Genomic DNA, 16,090 nt, shown 5'->3' on the forward strand with positions numbered 1-16,090 from the left:
TATTAGAAGGTAACCGGACCTAAAGGAGATGGCCATTGAGTGGCCTGAAGAACAGTGATGCTTCATGAGATGAGATCGGGCGCGTTCAGGGTGATATGGCCGTAGACTTGATGCTTCATGAGAGTGGGTTGGAAGGAGCACAGGTGAAGATCTAAGGTCGACATAGCAGGATGGTGTTACCAGTAGTGAGTCTCAAACAGAGTCCACTCGATCCATCCAGACATACCCATATTCCCATCAGACCTCACATCCAAACATACCAAGGACTTTGCTCTGTTGCAAATTAACAAAGGAGCCTCCTGCTTGTTTTTTGATTCAAGAAGCCTGAGCGAGTTTTTCCAGCACCCAAGCACCTCTAGAAAGTACCTGCCTGCCTATGTAACCTGTGGGCCTAAGGAATCAAATTAATCAAATTAATTAATCAAATCAAATTAATTAAATCAAATTAATCAAATCAAACAGACCCTCTGTTCCCATAAATTCCCCTCTGTGACTGCCTTTCCTGCCTGTCCCAGACAGGTACCCAGGTGTTCAGACAAAGGGTTCAGGTGCCCATTAAGTTCACTTATAATGTGATTCCTTTGACTGGTCCCTTTCAGTTGAGGTGTTATCATACTTGGATTCCTTGCTCCCGAAGCACAGAGACTGAGTCTCATGCCCCTGTTCAGGGCAGTGCCCGGATAGATGCTCTGGTCATGGGTGTGCCTCACCCTTGAACAGATCTGCCATTCTTTTCTCACAGGAGGAGTGGAAGTCCCCAGTATCCCACTTGGACCAATGCTTGAACAACCATAATTTCTTTAAATGTCTATGCATTTTAAGGAAAATAAATGCCCTCGCTGGTAAGGAAAAAACAAACAAACAGACAAAAACCTTTCCTATTTGAAAAGCAAGAGTTGTAGCTTAAATGTGAAGGTTTTGAGTCTCCAGGGAAATCTGAGGTTGAAGCATGTCAGCTTTCAGTGATCTTTGCTTTTGAGGTTTTGATGTAATTTTGGCAGCCAGGTGGTTAGCGGAAGGGAAGGGTGTCACCTCGGAAACACTGGTCTCCTTTATTCATTCTTTCTTTCAGTCACTCATTCAAAAATCATTCATAGCCCCACTGCACAGGGCACTGGGGTTTAAAGTCATGTGCTCAAATCAGCGTAGACGACAGCACCCAAGGCGCTTTGTTTTCACGGTTGAGAGGGAAGTGGACTGTGCATTCGCTTCAGTAAACTGAACAAGAATAACAGGGTGGGTCCATGGCTCCTCCAGTTGGCTGATGAGAACATGTGAGGCCAAGTGTGTAAATGCAGACAATTCACACTGTGTCCTTCCTGCCTAGGAACCGCCGCTCCCCCCAGTAACCTGCCCGTGGTTTCTGATGCACAGGGGAAGTAAAATGGTGACTTGGTTCATCTGTAGCCTACCTGACAGCAGGCAGTGACAGTTTTAAAACTAGAAAGGACCTCAGAGTGTTACCTAGGTGTACTATCTTCAAGGTCTATTCTTGTTTTGTTTTGTTTTTCTTGTTTAGAGAGGGAAGGAGGAGGGGCAGAGGGGGAGAGAGAAAATCTTAAGCAGGCTCCAACCCAGCGTGGAGCTAGATGTGGGGCTTGGTCTCACAATCCTGAGACCATGACCTGAGCTAAAATCAAGAGTTGGACACTAAAGTGACTGAGTCACCCAGGTACCCCAAGGCCAGTTCTTTGGTAGAATAAATTGTAGAGGTGTTTCCTCCCAAACTCCTTGTGCTCAACACTTTCCTAGACTTTCCAGAGTCTGGGACAGAACAGTGCAGTTGGGGAACACATAGCTTGGAGCCCAGTGAATCCAGGCTCTGCCCTTGCTCATTATAGAACTTTGGGCAAGTCCCTGCCCCTCTCTGAATATCCATCTCCTCTTCTGCAAAATGGGGATAATACTTGTTCCTGCCCACCTCCTGAGGTGGGGATTAAATCAGATCACACATGTGAAGGTTTAGTTCTGTGATCGACATGTAGTGAGTGTTTCATAGGCTAAAGCTGATTATTGTCATTATCAGTCCTTTTGGTGAAGTTCAAAATGAGTGCAGTGTCCTGCCACACCCTCTGCTTTCTGAGATGCTCATTTGTCTGTGTCTCCGGGATTTAAACTTCCCACTGGGGATTTCTTCTGTGAAGCTCCTGGGTGGGGTGTGCAGTGCATGTGTGGGACCTTCATCCCCTGAGTTGACTGGGCTGGCCAGTCTGGCGGAAGGGGTGCCCATTTGGTCCCCTCCACTCCCTGCACCTGCGCCCCTCTTGGAACTGGGTAATTGATGAAGACAACAAGCTTCTCAAAAGGAGCAGGACTAAGGGCATCAACAAAACAATCAAATACTATTATAAGCGGTGTCAGCCATGCACCAGATACTGCACCAGGTTCTGAAATGTGACCTGGACAGACCAAGTCTTGCCTTCATGGGCTCATGTCTGATGAAAAGGTCAACCAAAAACCAGAAAGCAAAATATTAAATTAAATTATCATTCTAAACTAGGTCTCCTTTGCTAGTCTCCGTCTCAGCTCTTCATCTGACTCATTCACAGCAGAGATCATAATCGGTAATTATTTTGTTTTCTTTTTACCTCCCATTAGTGGGCAAGGAGCATGACTGGCTCTTTCACTGCTGTCTCCCCAGACCCGTAGCAGGGCTTTGCCCATCAGAGTGCTCGGTGAGCATAAAGCGAGTGAACAAATGACTAAGCAATACTTTGTGAAATTTTTGCTTCAGGCCCAGAATTTAAACATCACGCTTCTTTGTTGCTGCCCGTGACCAGTTACCTCCCCCTGTAACAGAAATTGAAAAGCAAATCCACGTTGATAATCCATTCAGCTTTCATTTTGTAAAATGTGTGGGTTTCTTAACAAGATCATTCTATCCTAGATTAACTGGCCATGGCTTAATTAAAAAGCCTGCCAGAGGACATTTGTCTTCTGGATTTGACACTGGAGGCATGTGAAAGTGTCTGGGGTGAGGGGTGCTCTGGAGACCAGTGCTGGGTCATGTGTTGAGTTGGTCTGGATGCCTATGAGGCAAAAAGCTCTTATTATCCCCTCTCCTTCGCCAGGGTGGGCTTCTTGGGGTAACAGGTTACCATCAATGTGTTGCACATTGATTAGCAATTACAAAATTGCTGAGCTCTAGGAATGGAATTGTAGCACCATGAAGTTCTATAATCCCACAATACCGGGTTGCAGTACGTAAGTGTGTGGCTTACAGTTTGGGGAACACATGACAGGAGCTGCCATTTGTTATGCACCTACTGTATATCAGGCCTCGTTTTGACTGCTGTATGCATATCATCTATGATCCTCACAACAGCCTAACCCGGTAGGTACTATTTCCATGTTTACAGATACTATCCCAGAGCCTCAGCCCCTCACAGCATTTCCCAAGATCCCAGGTATAACACTGTAGCTGCTTAAGGGATGAGCAGCCAGACTCAGGAAGGGCAGAGGCTTCCTGAGCAGCGGCTGTTCCCCTCTCTTACACCCCGCACGCATTACTGATCGACGGAAGCACTCTCCCATTTGCTGTGCTACGTAGTCCTTCTCAATGCAGCCCTCCAAGCAGATGCTACCGGACATTCCAGAGAGCAAATGAGTTGTAACCTGTTTGCCAAGAACGCTCTAAGTGATGTGTGTGAAGGGTTCTGCCCCAGGAATTAGAATCCTGGATTCTGTAGCCGTGTAACTTTGAACAAATTGTTTATCTCCTCTGACTTCAGTTTATTTACCCCAGCATGGAAATGATCCCTTGACCTACTTGCCTCAAACAGTCACCTTACAGATATTAACCAATGAATTGGCTTCACTGACACCACAGAGCTGCTTTTAACTAGAGGATGAGTCAGAGAGGGTCAGGTTCCTGTGCAAACATGAAACATCCTCACGAATGGCAGGTGGCTACCAGCACCTTCTCAAGGCTCCCCTCACCCAAAACCCCAGAATAGAGTTCCTTAATGCAGATCCTTGAGCACCATCCCAGAGGATGGATTCAACCTCCTGGTTCCCGGCATTCATCTCTAAATCTTTCCACTGCTCAGTGGAATAATATATAGGACCCAGAACTCCCCTACTCTGGATAGAACCTTGTGCACCTGTGAGGTTCTGAAGATCTAGATAGCTGGCTCTGGAACAAGAGGCTCTAGTCCCTACCCAGTATCTTTTCTAGAAAACTCTTATTCACCTTCTGGCCTCTTCAGATGTCTTCTCCTCTGAGAAGACCTCCCCAACCCCCACCGAAACCAAACTGATTACTCCTCACTGTGCTTTCAGAGAACCCATGTTTTGAGCACCCGCTGTGTACCAGGCAGTCTGCTAAGTTGTAAAATGCATTATCATATTTTCTCCTCTCCCTTTGAGAATAGAAGCTAATGTCCTCCCCTCTCCCACATACCTTAAGACTTGAGAAGGGGTAACTCAGGAAAGTGATGTGACTTTCCTAGGGTGTTTGGATTGTACTGCATTATAGTTCTTTCCTTCAGTTCTGTCCCTCTACAGGAAAGTGAGTTCTGTAACTATGCATGCTGCTGGTCTTTGCGGTCCCAGGAGCAAATGAAGGGCCAGGCTTGGGGTAGATGCTCAACAAATCTTCCTTGAACTGAAGCAAATAAATAATAGGACAATTATAGTGAGGTAGACAAAGATGGCTCTAGTTGCTTTCCACACTCTGTCTTTCCTGCTCAGGGTAGGATGGAAGAGGAGGAAGAGGGGAGCTTCTTTAGGGATGAAGACTCCAGATGTCTCTGGACTCCATAGGAACTGTGGGCCAGTGATTCTTGTCCTTTGGTAGGTTTCTGCCAACTAGGATCAGGAGACTTAGCAAGTCACAAATTAAGGACTCGTGCAATACTTGGCTGGTTGGTTGAGCTGGGATGTAGAAGAGAGGTGAATGTATCTCTGATGAGCTTTGTTATGGTTTGTAGATGGAGTTTCGTTTCCTTTTATAAAAGAAGAAAATATATTTTCCACATCTAATCTGGCAGACTTCTTTGGTCATAAGGTCATTTCAAATTCAATTTTCTTCCATTCAAGTAATGATTTTTCTTGGTGTTTATAGCTATAAAATAGGAACGCTGGAGATGATGTCTAAGGTTTGTTACAGCACTCTGGTTCTGTGATTATATCAGGACCCTGGATGAAGTTTAGAACAAATTCAAATTACCCAAGTACAAAGAGCTCTAAAAATGAAATATCTTTAAGTGAATTTGATTTCTTTCCAGTCTAATTTCTTCTTCCAAGTTAGTCAGAACCTGAACTTTGTATCTAAATTTCTGAGCCTTGATATATAGAGATATTTAGGAAAAAAGGAAATACAAAAAGAAACAAATTGTAGCAGCAGGGATGAGAACAATAATGTAAACCAATTACCTTAGAGTTTAAAACCTTCCTGTGATTTCTTAGGCTTTCTTGGAATTGTTCATTTACATATATTGGTTAAAGGATTGGGGAAGACATGATAGAAATGGCAAGGATTGCATACGCCATTCAACTGGTTGCTTTTTTCCCCCTTTCCTTAATCAAAGCCATAATCCCTGTCTACATCTGAACTTTATCATTTGTTTTGCAGCGAAAACGCAAGCAGAGCACCCAAGATGAAGATGCTGTTAGCCTCTGTAGTCTCGACATAAGTGTAAGTACACTGCTTTCTACCGGCTCTGCCATGAGAGCACCTCTCGTCTCTGAATCTATTGGTTAATATGCCGTGTGCTTTAAGGGGGCTTCAAGCTACTGACGATGGAAATTGTGACCTGGGGAAAACTCTTTTAAACATTTCACTTAACTACAGAAAGCTGAGCGGCCAACTTGGCTTGCAAACCAAGTTGTTTATTGCTCGTGTTTTTTTCTCTCATAAAATGAATTATGAAATCAGTGCATCTGAGGAGAATCTAGATGAATGTCACGGTGCTGTTTTAGAGGCCGGTTCCAGAAGATGGTCAGATGTTTGTCCCCCTTTCAGGGAAGTTAGTGAGTCAGCCCAGCTTGGGCAGCTGGTACCCAAAGGCTGAGAGAAGTCTCCAGCAGCGTGGCAGAGTGAGTGACTTTGGATTTAGCAGATCTTCATTTGAATCAAGAGTCTACTCTTCCCATTAATGTGAAACCTTTCCTTGTCTCTGTTGTCTCATCTGGAGAATAGAGATGAAAAGACTTCACCTGGCAGGATTATTGTTAGGGTCAAATAAAACAGTAAAAGTGAGACTACTGAGCCCATTGCCTGGTACAGACTTAGGCACCCACCAAATGTGAGCCTTGTTGTATTTTTCCTTAAAAGCAGAAGTTTACTAAAGATATTTAATGACATGGTAGTCGAGTGCTGGCGCTAATAGAGGTTAAGAGGTTTCTTGAATTTGGGGGGCTGTGTGCTGGGTGCTTAATTTCTGCAGCTTTCTTTGTATGGCATCTTTGTCCCCCCCAACTGGGAAGCCAACCTTGGCTTCTGCTGCACTCATTACCGAAGGACTGGTGGGTGGGTGTTCAGGTCCTCTTGGGCTCCCCACATCCATTCATCATGTGTACTTCCTTGGAGTGCACTCATTGTGCATGGTAGATCCATCCGACTTTAGACCCCAGTCTTTCTCCTCCACAGAAACCATGGACGCCATTGTTATGAGATGAGAAAGCTTTTGTGCTGAGACTTAAGGGCCAAGTCATGGTCCTGGCTCTGCCTGTAACTAATAGTGCAAGCTTGGCCTCAGTTTCCTCATTTGTTGGGAAAAAAAAAAAAAAAAGATGTTTAAGATGAAGTCCTCTAAAACCACTGTGAAAATCGGAAACTTTGTTGAACATGGATCATGGGGTTCTCATCCAATAGCATTTATTTACCAGTCTAAACAATGCTTTTAGTTATTTTTAATTATTGCAGAATTTTGTGTGATGCAGATTTCCATGATGGAGTGATCATGAGCTGGCATCTAATTAATGTACTTGGACATCTTTTTTTCACCATATGGTGTTTGTTCCAGTCTTTAGACCATCAGATTGATGGCGTTGGACCAGTATACTCAGATACCATAGTAACAGGACAAAAAAATGATGTTCTTCTGGGTTTTACTTTACTTGCTGAATGTTTTATTATTGACAGGTGAAGTCTATGAAACTTTCCATAGCAGCAAGTTTTTTTGCATGTTTGAATGTTTTTAATTTTTTGGCAATTATTAGGATCATTGACTTTCTGAATTGAAAGAGCTCTTAGCCGTCATAGAGTTCTGTCCTCTCACTTTTGAAAATGAAGAGTAGAAGCCCAGGGAGATGTAGTGATTTAGGCAAGACTTTAATCTAAGATCACATGTCATCAAACATGTTTCTTCAACTGCATTATATTTATTATATTTATTTTTTCAGGAAAACATATCTTTAGAAGATTTTTTTTTAAATCAAAAAACCATGAACCCCTCTTATATGAAAGGATTATTTGCAATTATGAATTGTGATTTGGTTTTTTTGCCGATTGGCATCAATAACCTTGCCTTCTCTTAAGATCACTGAAGTCTCATACAATCAACTGTCTGACTCCTTTTCTCTTGGTGCGGCTGCAAAGGATATTTCTCTCTCTCGTTTTTAATCATCTCATATCATGTTTTGTCATGATAGAGTGACTTGTATAGAAAAGAAATCTATCTTTATGCTTAGGGATGGCCAGGTGCTTCAGCTATGGCCAAACTCCTTTCTAATTTGCCTGGCATTTTTTTCTGAATCTTGGGAGACAGATTCTAGAACCTCAGCAGAGTTTCCTCCAAAAATTGTCACATGGTATTATAATAACTGTAAAAGTTAGAAAGATCCTAGACTCCTAGATGCTGTTGGAAGACAGGAAGACTGGTGTGTTCCAGGCTCACTGACAATCCCAGTCATATGGAAATGACAGGATGTGTGACAGATCCAGCCAGGGCCTCAGAAGAAGTGGTACTGATGTTCAGTGCCTCCCACCTAACTAGCACTCAGTGGAGGTACATTGCATTGAGTGAAGCGGTGGGTGGAGCCACTCATGAGAAGATGTTTTGCCATGAAGGCAACAGTGTCTAAATAAGTAGCAGAGTCCTAATAAATGAATTGTTTTAATAAATAGCCTTTGTAGGCCGCTTGAAGATGCTTTAAAATAGTTCCTTAACTGGCTAGCAGCATTACTGAAGAGTTGCTTGAGCCTGTTTCTATGTGTCGTGGAAAGTATCTGAAAAGAAAGTGGGTTCCGACAGATGACTCATATGGGAGGATGTGAGGGCTTGGGAAAGTAATATTAGTAACTCTCAATTTGATTCCACTTAATAAGTGGAAAGATAGTCATCAGATGTGTATTTTCAACAAAGAGTTACTAGATGAAGGGATGGGGTCCTTTGGGGATCACGGTCAAGTTTCCACTGTGTTCCAGCCCAGTGCTGCATGCACACTGAGCTCTTGGTATGTACTGATCATTTGATTCATTTTTAAAAACAGAAAAACAGTGAGCCCTCCTAATGTGTAGTAGAATTTAACATATCCAGCCCTTTTAAAGAAATGTATCTGTGACATAGAGTTGGGAGATGTTAACACTGACAAAGTCTTCCCCCCTTGATTAAAAAGTACATATAGAGCCCCACAGGGTGTGTGAGTGATGATAACACCAAACATTCCTACTGACATCTTGCTTTAGTTCAAAGCCTCAGATGACAAGATTTTTATAGGTGCCTGTAAGAGAGTTTTCCTTCTAACCTCCTACTAAACTTGGACTTAGAGACCAAATAAAAGTGCAAAAGCTATGAAAAGAGCTTATTCTTACATACAGAGATCTCCCATCATTTAGGGGGTCATGAAGTCCTTTGGGAATATGGGCTCCAGAAAATTTTACAAGATTGATGTGTGATTTCATGGGCCCCCAGGAGCTCAGCCAAGACCCATGTTAAGAGTTCCCATTTTAAAAAGGGAATTGGAAGGGTCTTCAGGCATGGTGATGTATCTCCAAAGAATTAGTCTCCCACCCTCCACCCCAGCACTTGGTGAAAAATAAATGGTGATGGAATGTCCATGCTGGTTGACGCTATAATCGTTCTCTGATTTTTTCCACCACTTTACCCAAGCCACTGGCTGAGCCCCCAGCTTCCTGGCAGGATAGAACGCAAAATATTCCAGGACCAAAAAAAAGAAAAAAGGCAAACCTATACTTTTGAGAACAAATTGCAGAGAGGAGGATGCTCCTAGCAGCCGCCTACAAATCTCTTCTCACGTCAGAGGATGCGAGTGGGATGGTTTCAGGGGCATGGCTTCCCCCACAGCACTTTTCTGGTTTAACTTCTAATGGGGGAGCGATGCCTGAGTGGAAAGCCATGGTTTGTGGTGTCCCAGGAAACAGGATGTTGGAAGAGCCAGGTGTGGCGCCTGATGGAGGGCACTGCTCAGCACCAAGCATCCTCTCTTAAAAAACAAATGAGTTCTGAGGTGGGTATAAAAATGGTTTCCAATGATAAAAACAGTGTAAAAGATGAAAAGAAACACATAGTCTTTGTAGAAAATTTGGGCACTGTGAATAAGAGAGGTCATTAATAACCCCACCTCAAAGCAGTAGCTACATTTTGATGTATTATCTCCTTGGCATTATACACACACTAAAATTTTTCATCATGAATGTTGCAGACATACAAAGTGGCAGTGAAGTTAATACAAAATGTAGCTACCAGTGCAACTGAGGAAATGTGCCCTTAACGGCAAAGCAGAACCCCTTGCTCTGCAGAGTTTAGTGTTGGTTGTTGCCTTGCCTGTCTATAAACTTGCTACACATATGTATCCCTAAATAGCATGTATACTTAAGTTTGTATAAGCATAAATTTTTAAAAATTGGGATCATAACACATACTAATTTATTCCTGAATTTTTCACTTAACTACATTGAGATCGTGTCGCCACATCCTAAAATATTCCTTAAGAACATTATTTTTAATAACCACACAGTACTTTGTCAAACGAATGCACCAGTTTTTTTTAACCAATCCTTCATTGGATATTTAGATAAATTATAACTTTTCACTATTATAAATAATACTGGCAGGCATTTAAGAATATCTGTGTAATCTTATATCAGAAGGACAAAATGGGTAAAATACGAAATTCCTGGCTGAAATGGTAAAAATATTTTTAAGTCCGTGAATAGGTCTGTACCCATTCTGGAAGTGAGAGGTGGAAATTCAGTTCAGACCAGGTGAGTCTTGTTCAGAAACTCAGAGTAGAGATTGTCCTGGGGTTGCTCTGGGCCATTTCTCTTTCAGCTGTATTGGTGGTCCCTTGCTAAGTCCATGACTTCATATGGGGCATTTGGTTCTACCACCTCTTTGGGAAGAACCCCTCCTGTCACCCCTGGGGGGCCCAGGCCCCTCATGTGACTGGTGGAGATGGGGCAGGTAGAGGTAGAGCCAGCAGTAGGGCATCCCTTCCCTGCTGAAGGCACTTCCTATGGCTGAACCATGACTAGCGTGAGGTAAGATCTATTTAATCTATACAACTGCCTGTCACCCTAGGTGATGAAGAAACTGAGCCTCAGAGAGTTAAGCAGTTTGCTGAAAGTCCCAGCTTATTGTAGATCCAAGCCCAGGATGGTTGGATGCCATAGCCTCCCCACACCGCCTCCAGTCTGGGAAGAAGATGAGGCATTTGGCTCTGTGGCTTCTGGTAGTAGATGGCGTATGGGATATTTAGCTCCTCTTACTGGCAAACCACCTTTGAGCTTTATGACATTTTTGTTACTTGTGCTTTCTGATGATTGACCCTGTCAGTGTGGATGCTCGAAGCTCAAGAATGGGTAGAGGAAGGGGACAGAACTTTCTTTTTTTTTTTTTTTTTTTTAAAGATTTATTTATTTATTTATTTGTCAGCGAGAGAGCGAGAGAGCGAGAGAGCGAGCACAGGCAGACAGAGTGAGAAGCAGGCTCCCTGCCGAGCAAGGAGCCCGATGTGGGACTCGATCCCAGGACGCTAGGATCATGACCTGAGCCGAAGGCAGCTGCTTAACCAACTGAGCCACCCAGGCGTCCCAAGGGGACAGAACTTTCTTGTCTCGATTAACCCAAGTGATGTTTCATTGCTTGGATATGTTAAGGCAGACATGCAACAGCAGCAGGGAGTTTTGGTTTTTTTTTTTTTTAATCTCTGCTCAGCAGAGTCCAGATCATTAAAAAAGATACCATTTCCGTGGTTTGCTTTCTTTCAGCCTGTCTGGAACTTGCTAACTGGGGAGAGAGATTAGCCTTGCCCTGGCCAGCATGGGGCCTTGATGAATTACTTGGGAGAGTTTAATAAGGCTCTTATCACCGAGGAGACCAGGTCTGCACTGAGATTGGGTCTTCATTAACGTATGCTTGTATTTAACTTGTTGGCATGTGTTCTATTTTGGATTTATGATCTGCTGTCACTGCCTGTGAAGTTGCTTGGGTCCAATGTAGTGGAGACCTTCTGTTGCGTCCAAGATGGTGCTACCATTTCTAATGGCAAAGGAGCTCAATATTGACACTAGGCACATTCCATCTAGCCTTTGCCCCAATGGATTAGGTGGTGGATTGTAATAATCACTGTGATCTTTACTCTTTGATCTACCTCTTGAAATGTACAATGACAATGAAATTCTAAGGAGCTTCAGGACACACTCTTAGAAGGTAATTGATGTAACAAAGTGTCAGTTATCCTCTACTACTCCCTTCAAAGTGACGTTGATGGAACCCGTATTAAATGAGGCTTCTCATGCTCTGAGAACACCTGCTTGTTTGAATTTGTCATAAGAATCACACATTTTGGGAGCTTAGAGACTGAACACTGCTCTGTACCTCAGTTTCCTCACCTGTAAACTGAAATTGAAACAGTGTCCCACCTTAGGGTTGTAAGGATTGAAATGAGTTAGTTCATGCAAAGCACTTAGGACCTGGTCCATAGTAAGTACGAAAATACTAGCTGGGATGCCTGGGTGGCTCAGTTGGATAAGCGTTTGCCTTTGGTCATGATCCCAGAGTCCTGGGATTGAGCCCCCTGCTCAGCGGGAAGCCTGGTCTCCCTCTCCCACTCTCCCTGCTTGTGTTCCCTCTCTCTGTGTTTGTCTCTCTTTGTCAACTAAATAAATAAAATCTTTAAGAGAAAAGCAAAGCAAAGAAAAGAAAAGAAAAAAGACAAGACTAGCTATTATTCTGTTGATTTCATAATACAAAAATGACTTTGTGGTTAAATTTAAGGATATCAGTTTTTGGCACAAGTGATCATAAATAGAAGTTATCATGAAATTTCTTAAAAGTGAAGATCTATGAAGTCTATGAAGAGACATATACAAGGAGTTTTATTACTTTTTTTTATAATAGCTGAAAGCTGGAAACAGAATGAATATCCAAACTCTATAGAGACTTATAAATATATTTTAAAATTTAAGTGCAAAACACAATGACAGAGCACATAAAATATAAATTATATTCCTAGATGTTTTTATATATTTGGCCACGTAAAGGAATAAGTGTGGAGGAGCAAGCACTGCATTGTGGACAATGGCTTTTTGGAGGATGGAATTATGAGAAGGAGAGCTTCAGTTCCTGGGTTCTTGACCTTTGGCATCTTGGGAAACCTATGAACTCCCCTTCCCCCTAGAAGGCCATCTCTTTGTGCCTAAAATTAAATACATAAGATGACAACAAAACTCAGTTATATTGAAATGCAGTTATCAAAATATTTTAAATTACAAATTTGTGGTTAAGAGTTACACATGTGCTTCTTAATTAATGCCTTAAGTTACAAGATCTGGCAACAAGTCTAGTAATTAATACACCTTCTACAAGATATTTTGAAATACCGGCTCCAACCACTCTGTGGTTTGAAAATATAGTGATTTCTATGGTGACAAATTCATGGGTCTGCTAATGCTTCTGAGATCCATGACCTTCATTTATACTGGAAAAAAAATGCTAGATTTCAGTTATTAATGAAACTAAAGATGTACTTTTTTTTCCATCCAAGTTCACGGATGCCCTGAATTTTGTCCACATACTTCTTGGGGACGCTGAGAATTCTAAATTAGGAATTCTTGGTTAAGACACTTGATCTGGGGGCGCCTGGGTGGCTCAGTGGGTTAAAGCCTCTGCCTTCAGCTCGGGTCATGGTCCCAGGGTCCTGGGATCTAGCCCCACATTGGGCTCTCTGCTCAGCAGGGAGCCTGCTCCCCGCCCCCCCCCCGCCTGCCTCTCTGTCTACTTGTGATCTCTATCAAACAAATAAATAAAATCTTTTAAAAAAGAAAAGACATTTGATCTGCTATGATAGATCTTTTGTATTGTATTCCCTTTGTAATTCAAATGACCAAAATTTTAAAAATGTAACAAATTTAATTAATTTGGGCCTGTGGGTATGTGAGGTTGCTAGTGTTTTAAAGGACAGAATGTGAAATGTTGTATAGAAGTAAGGGGCTGGAATAATGATGATAATATTTTTAGGAAAACCTTGCAATAACCATTAAATCAACTCTCAACACTTGGATTTAGGTTTTTCTTTGATATCACCTTAGCTTTTTGAAATAGATTAATTGAGGCGTGCCTCAATTAGTTGAGTGTCAGACTCTTGATTTCTCAATCAGTTGAGTGTCAATCAGTTGAGTGTCAGACTCTTGATTTCTGCTGTGATCATGATCTCAGGGTCAATCAGTTGAGTGTCAGACTCTTGATTTCTGCTGTGATCATGATCTCAGGGTCATGAGATGGAGTCCTACCTTGGGCTCGTGCTCAGTGGGGAGTCTGCTTGAGATGCATTCCCTCTGCTTCCCCACCACTCCCCCGCTCAGGCACACTTGTTTGCACCTGTGCACTTGAAATCTCTCTCAAATAAATAAATCTTTTAAAAAAGAAATAGATTAATTGAGTCACCCCAGTATTTTAGTAGAAGATCTTTTCTGCTTCTTCTGTTATTAGAAAAAATAGTTTTAGGGTAGAAAAATGTTTTTGTTAGAGATGAATTCTGAAGTATTTAGGGATAGAATATCATGATATTTGTAACTTACTTTGGACCTCTTTAACATAAAATATGAAGTGAGTATTTTAAACAGAAAAACAGCTTTATTTTTAATACACAAGTAATAGTGCACACAATTCCATTTAAAAAAAAAAAAAACAGCAATAGAACTAACAGCTCCATGATGATGCCCTGGTTCCATGTGTCTCCTCGGGTATGATCCTGGTTATCAGTGTAGTCTCCTTCCGGGTATTTAGACCTAGTTAGACGTATAGGTAGAGATATAAAAGTTAGCTTGTGGCAGCTTTTTACAGACATAAGTGTTGTCTTTTTTGTTTCTTTGTTTTACTTTGCAATTTTTTTCTTTTAAATAGTCTTTCTTGTTTAGAGCAGTTTTAGATTCTCAGCAAAATTGAGGAGAGAGTGTAGAGAATTTCCATACCTGCCCACCCTGCACATGCAGAGCCCTCTCCCCACCATCAACATCTTACCAGACCAGTACCTTTGTTATCATCAATGAACCTACACTGACACATGACCACTACCCAAAGTCCATGGTTCACATTAGACGTCACTCGATGTACATTCTGTAGCTTTTGACAAAGGTATGATGACAAATATTCATCATTATAGCATCTTACAGAATAGTTTCACTGCCCTGAAAATCCTCTGTGCCCCTGGCAACCACTGATCTTTTTACTGTCTCCATAGTTTTGCCTTTTCCAAAATCTCATACAGTATGTAACCTTTTCAGACTGGCTTCTTTCACTTAGTAACCTGAATTTAAGTTTCCTCCGTGTCTTTTTTGTGGCTTGAGAACTTCCTACATTCTTATCACTGGAATTGTATTTCATTGTATGGATGTAGTACAGTTTATCCATTCACTTAGTGAAGGGTATGTCTTATTTTTTCAACTGCTGCTTATTAATGTATAAGACAAGTGGATCATAGTTTACTTTAATATGATTCTCCATGATTTTAACATGATTCTTCGTTGAGGGGCACATTTGATGTCCAATATTTTCCAGTTACAAAGACCATCTCACACTCCAGAGCAAGCAGGGAGGTAAAAAAGTGCCTATGGACACTTGCCATTTTGATGTTAGTATGAATAATGTTAAATTACTATTTTTGTGGTTCAGACTCCTGTGCCTTTTTTGCTGTTGTTGTTGTTCTGCTTCCATTCATGGACACCAAAGAAAAGCAAATAGGGAAAAACCATACTGTTATCAAATGCAGATCTGAACAGGCTGTGAGAATTGGAGAGGAAGAGTTATTTTGTCTCCATCATGTGTGCGTCATTTAAGTAAAAGTACATGTAACTTTTAAATTTATATACCCAGAAGCATATTCCTTCTGAGTCACCCATGGCTAAAAAGGAAAAAAAAGGAAGGAAGGAAGGGAGGGAGGAAAGAAAAAAGAGAAGGAGAGGGAATGAGGGAAGGAAAGTAGGAAGGAAGGAACGGAGGGAGGGGAAACTATAGTTGTGAATTCAAAGAGGAAATTTGTGTTGTTGACAAAGTTTACATCTCAACTGTCTTTAAAATTTTGCAGTTTATCAGTAGCTCTATTTTGACTGAGATTATTTGTGGTAAAAAGTCACTGGAAAATAATTGTTCACAAATGCTTTTTTTTTTTTTTTATCTAAAATCTAGCCTAGGTCTGTCCACCTAAAAATTATGTAAATAGTCTTGGTTAGGAAGTTCCATCCAGGCTTCCGTTCCCAGCTAATTGAGTTTTTCCCCCAAATTACTTACATAATTGCATCAAGCTTCCTCTTTGATCTGGTTATATATTCCAGGTTTTAATAGCAGAAGCTATTTTTCTTCCTTCTTATTTTCTCAGTTGTGTCTGATGCTTGGTCTCTGTGAAGAAAAGGTAATATGTTGACTTTTTCCCTTGATGATGACTGTGCATTAACTTTTTATATCATCTGATTGATACTTACGTTCTTGGGTAACTTCTGAAAAATGCCAGAAGAATGAAGGGTCCAGGAGAAACCTCATGGCTTGTGTGACTTCCTCTACCCCGCTGTCTAGTTTAACACGGCTATGTGTAGATCGTTTTATGGGTAGGATTGACCCCATGTGAGCAGGTGGTTTCTCTGCAAACAACATTCATGGTTAGTATTGATGGTGGGGTATTTGAAATT

General features: G+C 41.7%; 1 protein-coding gene across 3 annotated transcripts in view; it reads left to right on the top strand.

Moving 5' to 3' along the window:
* The window catches only part of ARHGEF3 (Rho guanine nucleotide exchange factor 3), a 315,292-nt gene that overhangs the window by 162,948 nt on the left and 136,254 nt on the right, over nt 1-16,090 (top strand). For all 3 annotated transcript variants that reach the window (XM_080807093.1, XM_080807094.1, XM_080807092.1), the window contains one exon: nt 5,576-5,638. In XM_080807093.1, coding sequence (XP_080663219.1) covers nt 5,576-5,638 — 63 coding nt within the window. The remainder of the gene's footprint in view (nt 1-5,575; nt 5,639-16,090) is intronic.

Source organism: Martes martes (assembly GCF_963455335.1).
Source record: "Martes martes genome assembly, chromosome: 1".
Taxonomy (NCBI): domain Eukaryota; kingdom Metazoa; phylum Chordata; class Mammalia; order Carnivora; family Mustelidae; genus Martes; species Martes martes.